The 14680-nt window shown below is 45.0% G+C and overlaps 5 protein-coding genes across 5 annotated transcripts; 4 read left to right on the top strand and 1 right to left on the bottom strand.

Moving 5' to 3' along the window:
• Positions 1-1974: 1974 nt before the first annotated feature.
• On the top strand, positions 1975-3156 carry ATNIH1004_001905 (hydroxymethylglutaryl-CoA reductase; the record flags this gene model as incomplete). Its single annotated transcript, XM_033566600.1, has 1 exon — positions 1975-3156. The coding sequence occupies one exon, from the start codon at positions 1975-1977 to the stop codon at positions 3154-3156; it is 1182 nt and encodes a 393-aa protein (XP_033420802.1).
• Positions 3157-4580: 1424 nt separating this feature from the next.
• Positions 4581-5757, top strand: ATNIH1004_001904 (uncharacterized protein; the record flags this gene model as incomplete). Its single annotated transcript, XM_033566599.1, has 4 exons — positions 4581-4798; positions 4869-5078; positions 5131-5317; positions 5386-5757. The coding sequence occupies 4 exons, from the start codon at positions 4581-4583 to the stop codon at positions 5755-5757; spliced, it is 987 nt and encodes a 328-aa protein (XP_033420801.1).
• A 1628-nt stretch (positions 5758-7385) lies between these two features.
• Positions 7386-8324, top strand: ATNIH1004_001903 (class I SAM-dependent methyltransferase; the record flags this gene model as incomplete). Its single annotated transcript, XM_033566598.1, has 1 exon — positions 7386-8324. The coding sequence occupies one exon, from the start codon at positions 7386-7388 to the stop codon at positions 8322-8324; it is 939 nt and encodes a 312-aa protein (XP_033420800.1).
• Positions 8325-8887: 563 nt separating this feature from the next.
• On the bottom strand, positions 8888-9688 carry ATNIH1004_001902 (aminoglycoside N(3)-acetyltransferase; the record flags this gene model as incomplete). The annotated part of the gene is made up of 1 exon (XM_033566597.1): positions 8888-9688. One exon carries the CDS (start codon positions 9686-9688, stop codon positions 8888-8890), a length of 801 nt encoding a protein of 266 aa, XP_033420799.1.
• A 1614-nt stretch (positions 9689-11302) lies between these two features.
• ATNIH1004_001901 (uncharacterized protein) lies at positions 11303-11860 on the top strand (the record flags this gene model as incomplete). The annotated part of the gene is made up of 1 exon (XM_033566596.1): positions 11303-11860. One exon carries the CDS (start codon positions 11303-11305, stop codon positions 11858-11860), a length of 558 nt encoding a protein of 185 aa, XP_033420798.1.
• Positions 11861-14680: the final 2820 nt, after the last annotated feature.

The raw sequence follows: 14680 nt of genomic DNA, 5'->3' as shown, positions 1-14680 counted from the left end.
ACCAATCGTACTCTATTTCCCCTTCGGGACTAGCCGAATATCTGACAGATGCCCCGTTCACTACTATATGGGTCACTAGATGCAACTGATCTTTCGATCAACTTTGTCTTCGTACCTTTATGGTAACCTACACTAGCCCATAGGAAACCAAACTTTTACAAGTGCTTTCTAAGCAAATATCCGTAAACTCATACAGGAAAAATAAAACAAATAACAAAAAAAAACAGTAGTGGTAACTCCTAACATTAATATATCGTCACTCTGCTTTGTTATTCCCAGGACTTTGCTTACATAGTCAATATCCACCCTCTTTATCTCCATTCAACAGGTCATGGAGAGGTCTTCAGATCCATTGTGGCGAGACTTTAAATGTAGTACGTTGATTGTGTACTACCAATTATTGCTCTCTTTAATATGGCTTTCCATTAGCGAAGGTTACAGAAGGTCTGGATATACGTTGTATTGACAATGTTCAGGTGTTTAGTTTCTTTACCTTTTTGAATCTTTTTCCTCCACCTCCTCGTTTCTATACCCTATTTTGTACTAGTCGATTAGATGCAGATCATGGCCTACTGATTGATTACTATTCATGAAAACGAACGCTGTTTAAAGTGACTGTATCTTTCAGAGATACGCCTAGACAAATTATAGCTTGATTCTAAGTTTGGTATCTTAATCCTCCCTGACAGCACAATGTCATATGCCGTTAACATGCTCCAACCCTGTTCTTCTACCTTGCAACTATCCCCTACTCCCCGTAGCGACTTCCCTTCCTATTGTTATAATGAAATGCCAACAATCAAAGAGGGAGAAATGGTAAGATAGAGAAAAAGTAAACACAAGGACAGTGGTACAGTACAACTCTGTTATTCCCCTGAGGTATAGTTATGTAGAAAGGAAAGGACAGTGAAGGCCTTCTATTGTTTTACCTTCCAAAGTCAGTTAGTAGAGGGTGGGCTTTCCAGTGATACTCAAGGGATTGTAATGCATGCACTGTAACGGTTATCATTGCCTCATATGCTTTTATTGGCCTAGTAAAAAATAATACAAAAAACACTATCGCGACCATTACCTGAATTGACGAAAACCAATCAGAGAAATAGGAGATATTCTTTTGAGGGGACTGGTGTCTGACAAACCATGGCCCAATATATTTATGTATCCAACCATTCTTCCTGTCCAATAATTGAGGTCGTCGGTCAAAAGTAGGTTTCGTAATTGGAGGCTCACTGTGAGTGACCCCAACTATCCAGGCTTCGCAGAGTCGAACCCCTCTGGACTGGGTGTATGAAAGGTCGGTTCAAAAACCAAAGGCTAAGTAAGGGGTGGCGCCTCCGGGACTCATTTTTGGGAATCTTGGCGAAAGCGTGCCATCCACGTGGTGACCAAGCCCAGAACGGGATCTCCCACATTGCCGGCCTTTCCGCCTGCAGGGGGCAGAACCAAATGTGGGGCTACAGTATTTATCCCATAAGTTTGCCTTGGATACTGTACCTATTTTTCATTTTTGACTAGAATTTCATGCAGACATTTTTTGTATAGCTCTACTCAGATGGAGACTTACTGCACTTCTAATCGGAGGCTTCTCTGGTCTGTAGTTGGTGGACATGAACGGGTTGGGTGATAGGCAATTGTTACTCCTTGTAAAGTGTGTGTAATATAGGATCTCGATGGAGTTCGCCAGGGCCCAATAATAGGGAGCTCCGGACACTAGTGGAGATCTAGGCCCCAAAAAACTGAAGTCTAATATCCAGCTATTGGCGGCAATGATTGTCCGATGTCGCGTCCATCCAGGAACATGGGTGTGTCTAATGGGTCCTTCGTTCACAATAATTAAAGATAGAAATAAGGTAAACCGCCTCCCTTTTCTACAATAGGCCTCCCTGCAGGATATCTGAAACGATTTACCGCGAACTACGTTTCAAACACACCATAAGCTGTCGGACATATTTATATCAGTATCAGATCTTCACGATGTCAAAGACACTGGCCACCAAACGTTCGCTAGATGGACGTCCCGGATTTGACCCGAATCTTGACAGCCCGCAATTGCAACACGTCACTCGGCATATCGACGAGACAGCGGACGTCCGAATTGAAAACTGCATCGGCTTCGTGCAGGTCCCTGTTGGTGTTGCTGGACCACTGCGCGTCACGGGCCCTGAGACGAAGGGCGAATACTATGCGCCATTAGCTACATGCGAGCCAACCCTGGTGGCTAGTTGCAGCCGGGGTTGTAAAGTCTTCAATGCCTGTGGTGGTTTGCAGTTCGAGGTTCTTAATGAAGCCATGTCTCGCGCCCCGATGTTTCTTTTCGCAAACCCTGGGCAGGCGATAGCATTTGCTCGGGCGGTTCCATCTTTTCAAAACGACTTTGCCCGATGGGCCAATTCGACAAGCAGATATGTCCGACTACAGGAGCTGCAGACATCGGTTATTGGCTCTAGTGTTCATCTTTTCTGCAGTTATTTTTGCGGCAACGCTGCGGGTCAGAACATGGTCAGCAAGGCCACGCAGCATGCCTGTGAAATGTTACGGAATTCCAAATGCGGAAAGAAATTTCAAATTAAAGACTTCATTATTGAGGGTCAATTGGCTTCGGACAAGAAGCCTTCTTGGGGAAATGTCCAGAGACCTAGAGGTGTCGAAGCGCTAGCATGGGGCACCATCACGAACTCAGCCTGCCAGGAGATCCTTGGCTGTAGTACCGAGCGTCTGTATCGTACTCAGATGGCTTTAAAGGAAGGAGGAATACGAAACGGTCAGTTTGGGTGCAATATCAACACAGCGAATATTATAGCCGCGATGTTTGTATCAACAGGACAGGATGCTGGGAGCGTGGCAGAGGCTTCCTGGAGCCACCTCACATCCGAGTACGACTACGAGACAAAGGAGCTGAAGATGACATTGTATTTCCCCTCTCTAACAGTTGGTACTGTGGGTGGGGGGACGTTGTATCCATCGCAGAGAGAATGCCTTACCATGTTGGGATGCGCCGTGGAAGGGGGGAAGAGAAGACTGGCAGGCATGATTGCTGCTTTTGCAGTTGCATTGGATGCGAGCACAAGTGCTGCAATTGCTAACGATACATTTACTATGAGTCATATGAAGCTAGCTCGTGGGGAGTTATATGGGCCTCGACAAGCAAAATTGTAGGCTAAATAAAGCCTTCGACTTGTGTGGCCTGTCAAAGCGGACAATCAAAGAATTCAATTCTGTGAATTTTTCTTTTGTTCCTCCCTAATTCATTCCTTCCTTCTTTCATTTTCTTATTTTATTATTCTTTCCACCTTTTTTTTTTCTTTTGTACATACAAATCAATAGCTAAGCGCGATTAATTACTCTGCAGCGGGGCCTAAATGCATTGATCTAATGGTTCTTCACTATTCCAGTATGCAAGAAATGGCGCAGCGAACACGCCATGCAGCATCGTGATCTGAAATTTGAACGGAAATACCCCTGGGGTCTTCCTTCTTGAGGTAAATTCGGTCGGGAAAGCATTGGATTAGTGGGTCTGCCCTAGCCTGCGAGTCGCCACTCATGGACCAGGAGCGGCGATCCTCGTGCTATTGTGGAGTTGACATCATGCTATGCAGAGGAGAGTTTGACTTTATCCACACGGGTTTACAGTTTGATCTGTGATTTGCTCGTTGATGGGTCTACCAAGGTCTTCATACGAAGATTGGACAGCCACATGTGGAGACTCTACGTCCAACCCGCCAGTCAAGCGCCCGAGATCCACCACTTCGACCATTTTGAGGTCTGACCTGTTTTTGGGACCTGAACCATATATTTCAGAGCCTTCTTTATTACTCATTCTTAAGATGGGCTAGTCCTTCGTAGCCACGCATCGATTCTCTTCTGTTCCTACGATTCCAGCCCCCTTTGGCTCTCTCCCAACATTTTATTGAGAGAACACCGTCGAAGCCATGGTGGAGCTGATGAAGTAAGTCCAACCAACCTTCAAATGACATGCAATTTTTGCGTAGGGCTAGTTATATCTGAGTGTCATGGATTCACAATATCCTATATATGTGAGATGTAATTTTCTCCTATAAAAAAAAAAAAAAATAAAATTAAAATAAAACCTGATGTTGCCGCATAAAATCACAGCCAGTTATATAGAGCTCGGAGCTTGTTTATGTCGATTTTTGCACCCCTATTTGCAACCGTAGTATGGTTTAACGGTCTGGCACGGCCTACCACATGGTAACTGCTATGAAATTTGGTTTTCAAATAATAGCGTGCGGAAAGCAAATGCCGCATTGGTCTTTGCCCCTAAAATTGGGTCAGCCACGAATTGGGATAAATCACCTTCCCTCTTTACCTTACTTCACCGTAACTAAGTTTCCTAGTCTTTGCCATATTCAGACTGCCTCCAAAGGATAGCAGGATTGCACTACGAAAGTTAGTCAAAAGGATCTACGGCAACCACGCGAAATTGAGTCGATCTGTGTCAGTCAGACCCCACATGTATCAGCATATATCTTTCCAAGACGTGCTGATTATATGCCCCTTTACTCTACCTGTCTTTGACTACCGCCCACTACTGTTTTATTCCCCTACCTACCTAGCTAAAGATGGGGCCTTCAGTCGGCGACTTCAAGCTTGTCGGCCTGGCCGCAGGGTTCACACTAGGATTTGGCTTTCTTACGGTCTGGAATGCAATAAAGCAGACTCGAAGGATTGAGAAAGCATACAAGAGCCCTTATGTTATTCTTATCTGGATGGAACTTATGTCCAATGTGACAATTGGAGTACTGGGATGGCTCGTGCTGGAAGGAATTGTACCTGCAACGTATGCGTCTTGAAGACCGACTTATCCACTATCTTACAGTTTGAATTCCGTGCTGATCCCATTCCCTCAGTGCACCTGTACTAGCCGTTCTGCTACTTTGCTGGGCCCTTGAGATTCAATGTCTGATGCAGATTATTATCAATCGGCTCTATGTCGTGGTGGATGTGAAGAAGAAAGCCACTCAAGTGAAATGGGCGACTGCCGGTCTTATAACAGCAATTAATATTGCTGTTTTCTGTATATGGATTCCTGCACATATGACACCTCCTGTAAATCATACGTGAGTACATTTCTTCCGTACCCTCAGGCTATACCGCTGACCTTGCTACAAGTTATGTCCTTATTAATCGATACTGGGACCCACTTTCTAAAGGGCTGATATGCGTTGTGGACGCATTTTTAAACGCCTGGTTCCTACAAGTTGTCCGTGTGCGGGTGATTCAGCAGAATGGATTGAAGAAATATCGCCCGCTCGTCCGCTTTAACATGCGAATGATGATTGTTTCTGTGCTTATGGATGTGAGGCCACCTAAAGGATACTTTGCTCTAATCCAAAGACAATTCTAACTCTTCCCGATTACTTCTAGGTACTCCTAATCGGACTTATGTTCCTCCCCAACCCAATGGTCTACATCCAATTTCACCCGGTGACCTACGTGGTGAAACTTAATATCGAGATGGGAATGGCTTCCCTGATCCGCAAGATCGCAAGGGAAAGTAACATCGACGAGATTCATGAGGCATCAATGAATCTGCCGAGCCGATTCCATCCACAAAATCACTACACAGAGTGCGATGATGTGGAAAGAGAGAGCGAGCATGTAGGGCACATACAGTTCGAAGAGCTACCCCATCAAGGGTTTGAGCCCGATGACATGAAAATTCTGAAAACAACCAGTGTCCGCGTTGTAACAAGCCCAAGGCCCAATATCCATGGAAGACCGAATCATATGATTTAGGGCAGGTTTGTGGCTTTGCAATTACTGTATATAAATGTAGCCTATAGAAATTTATATCTCATGACATTCCAAAGGAGACCTGTGCTACGTAAAAGTGTAAGACTTGTGTATATAACAGGGCATCAAGTTTGTAGGGCTGAGTAGAAACATTAGTGAGTTGATAGGAACCAGCTACATCATCCCCGTCTACGTAGACCGTCTATGTTCTACGGAACGTGCCAAGCTGTCCAAATAAACTGGAACTATTTCATACTCCACAGATGTGTAGGGGACCTGGTATAACTGAAGGAAAATATTCCCATCGACGGTCCCATTTCAATATTATGATATCATCAAACGCATATAGCCGTTGTTGCTGTAAACAGACTGCCCGCAGAAGAGGTACAGCAACCAATTTGCTCCATCTGGCTATCACGGAAGTGGTGGCGCTCATCTAGTGTAATATGAGTGTATATAGACCTGCTAACTTCCATTTTCGTTCGTGTCAGCAACCCACCCCGGACCTGATGCAGGACCTGAGTCGACGACTTCGTCTTTTAACCGACCTATAAAGTTATCGAGGTGGCTGTCAGTTGTTCAAAGCTTGTTTATTCACAAGTGTATATTCCATGATTTTATTTATTCTCTTTGGTAGATTCTAGGTTCAGCTATAATCATTCTGGCTGGGTAAACTAGTCCAAAATGCGTCAGATATTTCGGCAATCACATACACGTATTCTGAGCACGGGGGGATGTCTAGTTGCCATATAGAAATCGATCTGACAATGGTAGACTCTATAAACTTCTCTTCAAAGCCGTATAGAAGATACCGGGGATATATTATAGAAAGTCAAGTGAAAATCCAGCCAGGTCCCTGGTAGAGGGTTGCTGAATATATAATCATTGGGTTATCTTAAAATATTCAACTTATTTCTTAATCCGCAAGACCACTGTACAATGAAATCTAAATTAGCTAGTTAGTTTATAATTCTAATTTTACTACTCCATACGGAGATTATACCCAACAGCAGAGGACAGTATTGAATAAATTGTATAAAACCACAACCTTTAGTATAACATTTGTGCTATTCCCACTGTATCCCCACAGATTTCTATTGTACTTATAGTTTTACTTATTCCCTGTAACTACCTGAGTACCTAGATTTGCTTATTAAACCTTGTGCCGTTCCTTAATTTAACACACATCGTAAAGTAAGTGTATCCATAGATGCCTATACTGTATTGACTAGTATTATGTCCCAGTTTCAATTTCTCGCTTATCAAGAGCAAAACCGCGCAGCCTTCAGCACCTGACCCGATCTAGTATTTTCTAAAATTACAGTGTCCTCTTTCGACATGAAACAGCATTCTAGAAAGTAAAGGGAGTCATCGGGCAACAGACAGCAGAGTGGAGGTGTCAGCATCCTGCTGATACTATGAGGCATTTATTGATTAACTGTGAGCGGCGAGTCTTCCATGCGATCCTTCGATGCGAATACGAGCAACAGCAGGCCAAGTCGGCTAGCTGCTTCCGAAATGCAACACAACCATGCAGGTCCGGAATGGCCAGCAAAGGTGGTTGATTATAACTGGCTTTAAAGTCTCCCACTGCGTCCGACATTCTAATATAATAACTTATCTTCACCGAAATGACTGACGCCCAGGGTATCACCGACTGGTATAACCAGAATGCCGCTCTCGAACACGATCGGTTAAATGCCTGTCGTCTCGAATACTCGATTACGACAAGGGTCATAAATCAATACGTGGAACAACTGGAACGGAATACGCAGAAACCGTTAAGGATCCTGGACCTCGGAGGAGGCACTGGTCGGTATGGTAAGTTCCAGGATATGTGTGATTGGGTGACGGTCCCGGTTAATCAGAATATAGCTGTCGACCTTGCACGAAGTGGCCATTCTGTCACACTAGTTGATATATCCCAATCAGAACTCGTCATTGCCGAGTCCTTCGCTACAGAATCCGGAGTCACACTACAGGCTATTGTCCAGGCTGATGCACGAACCATAGAAGTACATTCTGAAAAGGATGATCCTAGGGCCATCTTCGCCGCATCATCGTATGACCTCATCCTTTGCCAGGGTCCAATGTACCACCTTCTCGAAGAGTCCGAACGTTCCAAAGTTCTTTGTACCTGCACTGCGCTGCTCCGTCCCGGCGGATTTCTTCTAGCGGCTTTCGTCACTCAATACGCACATCTGAGAGATATTGCTCAAAGAGACCCCGGTCGTCTTGCGAAGGAGTATGACAACTTTTACAGAGACTACCTCTTGTCCGGCAAATATGCAAGACAGCCGTCTCCTGCTATGCACCATACCCATGCTAGTGGGATTAAGAAGTTGTTTGAGACGGTCAATGGGCCCTGTGTCACTCAGTTTGGAGTGGGAATTTCTTTAGACAGGGTTGTGCCTTGCGAAGGATTTCTGGGCGGAGGACTGTCCTCGAAGCTGGCAACGCTGTCACCGGAAGCCTACGAACAATGGGTGGATGTTGTGATGCAATTTGTGGATGACGAAGCACTGCTAGGAAATGCGGACCACTTACTAGCAGTTGCCCAAAGGAAATAGGATTTGTGGATAAATATGGAATATGACTTTTACGTATTGGTTGCTTACTTTACAGCAAAATTAAGCATATAAAGATCTCAATTATATTGACCTTAAATTTTTATATAGAAAACTATATAAATGCGAACAAATGCAAGATTAAATAGTTTGATATTAGAATAGCCAACTAAACTAGTAGTAGTGGAACCTATCCTCTGGTGTCCCTATTATCCTTACAGTTATATAATATATAGTTTGTATACCAACGTATAAACAGTACCTGTATTGCGCCATGTATATACTGCATAGAATTCGTAATTGCCATATATCAAGGCAGAGATTAGAAGGGGCCAAAATGAGGTTCTATCTGTTAGATTTCCTTTGTGTAGTTTTTCCAAAGGAAGCCCAACAAAGAGATATTAGGGTTTCTGATTACTATTCTTGAAAGAAGTGAAATGTACAATAAAAAGTTTATTTATAGCTAGAGATTGCCCGTTCCAAAATATGAATTGAGTATACTTTGTTTCAGCAATTTTTAGCCCCAGCTAGATTACTGGAACTTTCCTGGGTGATGTTCCACTGTGTCACCTTTTCTTCCTCAGCCAACCTTCTGCATAACAGATAGCCTCAGTAATTTTAAACATCTTCACACTGGCCTTCCCTACTGTTCCCTCTATAACAGACTCTTCTTGCTGAAAATCTCCTCCTAATTCTTCGAACATTTCACAAGAAATGCTTACATCCTTCACTGTCATCCATTGCCTTCCATGCTCAGTAGTAACAGCAAAAGAACTATCCTCCATAGACTCTTCTATGCTTCTAGCAAGGCGGTACTCTGCTAAATGAAAGGCCGTGCAGACATCAAACCCCACCCCAAGAAGGAGCACCTTCGCCCCAACATATTCGAGTCTACCCAGCGGGCTCTTCTCCCCAAGCCTGCAATCCAGATCATGCACTTCCATTAGCCACTTAGCTAAGGGTCCTACGGCAGCGAAGGAGGTTTGGGGATGGGAACTCCGCACAGCTCCAGGCCAGGTCCGCACTGTCTCTGCAATACTGCCCATGCCTCTCGTACGGCTCGTGTAGGGATTATAGGGCGGCATTTGTGCACGAACTGTTTCATGCCATTCCTCGGGGATTGGCGGATTTTGCCATTCCGCGGGATCCGAGTTGTCGCCTGTATGCGTAGGGACCACAAGGGTGCCGTCTGAGCCGATTGCAGAGAGTATCGCCAGGACCACTGTATTTGAACCGCCGCAGACCCAGCCCAAGGAGCTGAGTGAGGAGTGTAGAAGTACAGTGCTACCCTTAATGTCATCGAGATTGTTAAGCTCTCGAGAAATTGAATCGACTGTACAAAGTGGTCCGGTAACTGGAGCCCGCATTATTGCGATAGATTCGGAGTACTGCTGAAGTCGGTTCAGATTTGTTTTCGTCTTTGATTATTTCGTGCTCGGTCTCTAGTATGTGTCGTGCCTGGTTCAATGGAATGTCATTGCTATTATTGTCCGCAATATTTGAAGTAGGGATAGATAGCGGTGAATGCCTTACTACTAAGGCATCTGCAGGTCGGGGTCCAAAACGGGTTAGATTCTCTCGCAGTAGGACCAATCAGGCCTAACACTACAACCTGATTTGTAGAGTAGTGGCTATTATTCTGGGTCCTATGATACATATATAATAGGTGGATTTGAATAGATTCACTAATAGAGGTGTGTTCTATAGTACCTGTATTCTATTGTAGAAGTGCGGTTTACTTTAATCTAAATATAGGTATCGCTCGAACACGTGTCCGCCCGAGCCGAAAGGATCGACGCTGTTAGCGTGCGATAAGTATTGTACAGTCCGGATGGAGGGCTGCTGGCAACTCAAATTTGAGACATCTATTGTTAATTGCAGACTCCATTATTTGGGAGGTAAGCCTGATTAGCATGGCAAAGATTTCTTCCTACGGCCGACTTTTTTGGAGCGTTCCACAGCTGGCCCCCTTTCCTCTTCTCAACTTTCTATGTCCCTCCTTTTTCTTTCGCATGCCTCCTTCATATATGATGAAATCAACACGGTTCTTGTATAAATATCCCACAGAACTGTGATAGAATCGATTTACTTTATGTTCGTCTAGGAGCTGAGTGGGAATCCACGTTCTGTGCCAGGGCTGAGTTTCCAGGATCCAAAGATGCCCCGTGAAGTCTAATTCTCTACATGTACCTGAAAAGGTGGGATATGTGTACTATTTTACTATCTGAGAAATTCCAGGACCTTGTGGGTGGTTAAACTATCCGCGAGTTCTGGGTGTCAAGTCACTTATGCTCCATAATGTTGCAGTAGCCAAATTTTTGTACCAAAGGCCTAGCACGCCTTGATAAGAACAGTACTCGGCCCATCCATCCTGTACACTTCAGCTGCTATCGTAAATTGGGGACTGTATCTTTGAAGTAAAGTAAGGTAGACTCTACTTTAGTGCTTTTTGGTCAACAGCATCTACATACTCTTTCAAGAAATCATGCTTATCATCCATGTTTACAAATCTCGATCTGTAGGTGTTCCTGGGATCTTCATGCTGTTCCTGACCCGGACTTCCGCATCTCATTTTTGGCAACCTTATTTGTCCCGCTTTTCTTCATTCTGATAGATAGAAACCTACTTATCGAAGCCCTAAAAAGGGGTTAAAGAATAAGGTTATCAGTTCTTTACCTAATCCTAGTGATGGATCTTCAGTTTACCAGTCGACAGCTCAAAATATGGATGTTTCACCTATTTTTTCCTGAAGAATTGACCTGCATGCTCTCCGCACTATCCGAAGAAGAACCGAGTGCGGTGCATACGATAAGTTTAAATACTAATCCTCTACCTCTCGAGTGTCCAACTCCAGGGGCTATCTATCAACCGACCATCTGTCATTCTTTTGAACTACTCAATACCAGACCGTCGACATTCCTTTTTCATATACATTTATATCGCACTCATTATCTCATTTATTATATCACACTCTTTCCAATATGAAACTGAACGCAGTAGTTATTCTGACTGCCGTCTCTTTGGCCACCGCGGCTCCTCTTACTCCACGTTCCGCCTGTCGCGCGAAGAACCAACCAGCGACCCCTGTCCGTGGAGCTTGCAAGGCAACCCGGCAACCACATGCTCCTGCAGTTCATCCTATCCCCGTTAAAGGAGGCAATGGCGACATCTCCCTAAAAGATGTCGGTAACGGCAATGGCAACAACAACGGTGTGCTCAACAATGATATCAATGGAAACAACATTGATATCTCGCCCAGTCTTTCTCTGGGTCACTCTGGAAAGCCTGCTCCTAAAGACGGTGCTGACAAGGATGCCGTCAACAAGGACAGCGGCGACAAGGACGAGAACAGCGGCGACAAGGGCGAAGCTCCTGCACCTGGGGCTCCCAAGGAACAGGAAAAGGAGTGTCCTTGCGCCGCTGACAAGGCTCACCTCGAACTCGATGGTGTTGGCAACAGTAACGGGAATCAGAACGGCGTCTTAAACGGCATAGCAAATGGGAACTCCATTAAGTTCTCGCCTTCTATCAGCCTGTGAGGGCCGCCTCCGGTCTGGGATGGTAATGTTGAGCGACGTTTTGAATGATTTCTATTCTCTTGGCTCAGGTCCAAATTTTTGCTAATTCTTATGTGTTGCCATTGCGACTTCATACCCGAGGAGAATCCCTAGGAATTATTAGTTTCATTCTGTGTTGGGTTTATTCCTATACTTTTAATAGAATAGTTTATAATTAGGAGATGTTCGCATTATTATTCTGACCCCAAACGTAAAGGCTCGTAGTCGATTCTAGTCAACTGGGCTCCAAATAATTTCTGTGAATCGCCTAGGTGTTGTTTCTGATACAGAGAGACAGTCTGCATACAATATGTTAGCAATCCGATGGCGGTTCTCTACTACTTTATTTGCCGTATACTGATATTCAGCGCCAGCAATGATGCAGTGATATTTGGAGCGGTTCCTGATCATGGTCGATTGATTCTCTCTATGGTAATGTAACTAGGAAGCCCATCCTCGAAGAATCAGCTGAGCATTGAAGCTATTCCAGCTGGCCGTTTACGCCATAGTCTTTCTCATCTCTGGATGAGTTTTAGTTTCTTAGTGCTGCTGTCGACACACTGCGGCGTTAGTCCAGGCTCTGGAAAACTCTTATCACCCCGGCGGCCATTAGTTCCATTTAATAGAGAACCACCTCTCGATCATCATATATAGTAATACGCTGAGATATACTCTTAATTTACATGCTTAGTTGATCAGATATTCCAGTCATAATCCACTGGATTCCATGAAACTCGCCAATCCTCGTATTCACCTAGACATCCGTATGAGGGAGAATCCTTGTTGAAGTACGCGAGGCCTGAGCCCTAGGACAGGATAGGAAAATACAACAATTGTAGGAAAAATTTGGTGCACTCTACTTCTAGTTTTTATCATGCTGGGGGCTAAATTTGTATCCTATATCCCCTCGTATCTAGGTTTCTGGCTGGTCATCCTCCGCACGACCGGTAACTGGGGCTGCTTTTGCTGTTATATCATTATTTAACCTTGACTATGCCTAACAGAAAGATGGTCCTGATGCATCTGGCCAGAGAATCTGCAACTTTGACCCAATGAAGCTGAGATTCATGATATATGACAACCCATTCTTGCACTTTGCAAACGCCGTCTATCCGGAGATGCTAAGCTCTCTACAGCAAAGAAACAGTTATGTGACGACGAGCCGCATTCCGTTGCGTGTAGCAAGCCCTGTACTTGCTCGATAACATGAAATTGCCTCGCACTCACTCGGGATTTAGACCGCGAGGCGCTGTATTAGGAGACCCCGGGTTTGCGCCATCACTCACGGCCACGACCATTTCAGGTGACTGCATGAAAGCTATCAGACGAGTAACACGTCTCCGTTCGGGATGAATTTTCTCATGTTCCGTAAAATGAGTGAATTACAAGGCACCCGGAACAGCAACGTGGGTGGCTGCCGCTGATCGACCAGATGAAAATTAGCGGCGCATATGCTCAAACGGAATTGGGCCACGTAACATTTGTCCAGGGGATAGAGACGACAGTTACTTTTGATGACGAATTTAGCACCTTTATAATCGATTCAACCACTGTGACATCCACCATGTACTTGCCAGGTGTTCTCAGGCTCATCAGCGCATGCTGTCGTTGCGGCAAGATTAATCATATAGAGCAAAAACTATGGCATGCACATGTTATTGTCTAGGTTCGCTCTCTGGATGATTTCACCCCAGTGGACGAAGTGGAGCTAGGGGACCTGGGCAGGAAAATGGCCTACAGTGGGACTTGCAATGGGCATGCACGGTTCAATGGCCTACGCATCACTAGAAGTAGCATGCTGGCAGGTCATGCACATGTCTCACGCGATGGCACGTACAGCCAGACACAGTTAGATGGCATACTATTATTAAAGAGGATATATTCGACCACGTTAGTTTCGGCAAAACATAACCCCACGCGTCGCGCTTGGATTAGTTTGCTGTGACAATTGCAGCGCGGTATTAAATTGTCAGGGAGTAGGGGAGACCATTGTTCTATAGTATAGGGGATAAAGAAACGGCCATTGTTCTGTACAAATTATAGAACTACCGACTTATGCCATTCTTTTCGTCGCGAAGGACTTTGAAGTATGAATAGCTCGTTCGCCGCTGGGCCACAGGTGACTATAAGTTGCGGTACATTCATGCCCTCAGCACGTGCCTTAAAGCGTGGGCAACCATAGTGGCCAACTCAGGGGCTACAGAAGCACGAAAAATGTTTAGAGGCCATGGGTTTGTCGCGTTGTTCGGCTTACCAGAGATCTAGGGAGCAGCCTCTGCAACTGCGACGTTCGAGGGTGAGAACTATGTTGTGTTACAACATCTGGTAGCATACCTGTTTAAACAGGTTAAGGCATTACGTGCAGACCAGACAGTTGTTATAGAGGCCAAGGACTACATGGAAGGCGTCCGCTCGTATATTGATGAAGAAGCACCCCCAGTCAGTCATCAGAGTTGCCACCGAGACAAGCTTTTTGAGTCGTCCATACTGCTGTCCACCTGCATTCCTCGCGGTGACTGATGGCCGTTACCTTCCGCTCATATACGGAGATACGTCAAAGCGTCTCCGCAGCGGAGGGGTGAATACGTGCATGATATCTACACTGTCAGCTGGACATGCATCTGTGGAGTACATTACTTAAAATCGTTCCTGGACAGGATATCCTTCATGGATAAGAAGGAGCTAAGTCTACCCTTTGTCCTGCTTCAGACATATCGACTCTTTGCTCTAACAGCAATCATTAGCCCTGTGCTATCCTTTGCAGCAGGCTCTTTTATTGGGGACAAGGAAACCACTGGCCAT

Source organism: Aspergillus tanneri (assembly GCF_003426965.1).
Source record: "Aspergillus tanneri strain NIH1004 chromosome Unknown AapTan_10_pilon_pilon_pilon, whole genome shotgun sequence".
Lineage (NCBI taxonomy): Eukaryota > Fungi > Ascomycota > Eurotiomycetes > Eurotiales > Aspergillaceae > Aspergillus > Aspergillus tanneri.
The sequence above is the reverse complement of the archived record's forward strand: the minus strand, read 5'-3'. Positions and strand labels throughout refer to the sequence as shown.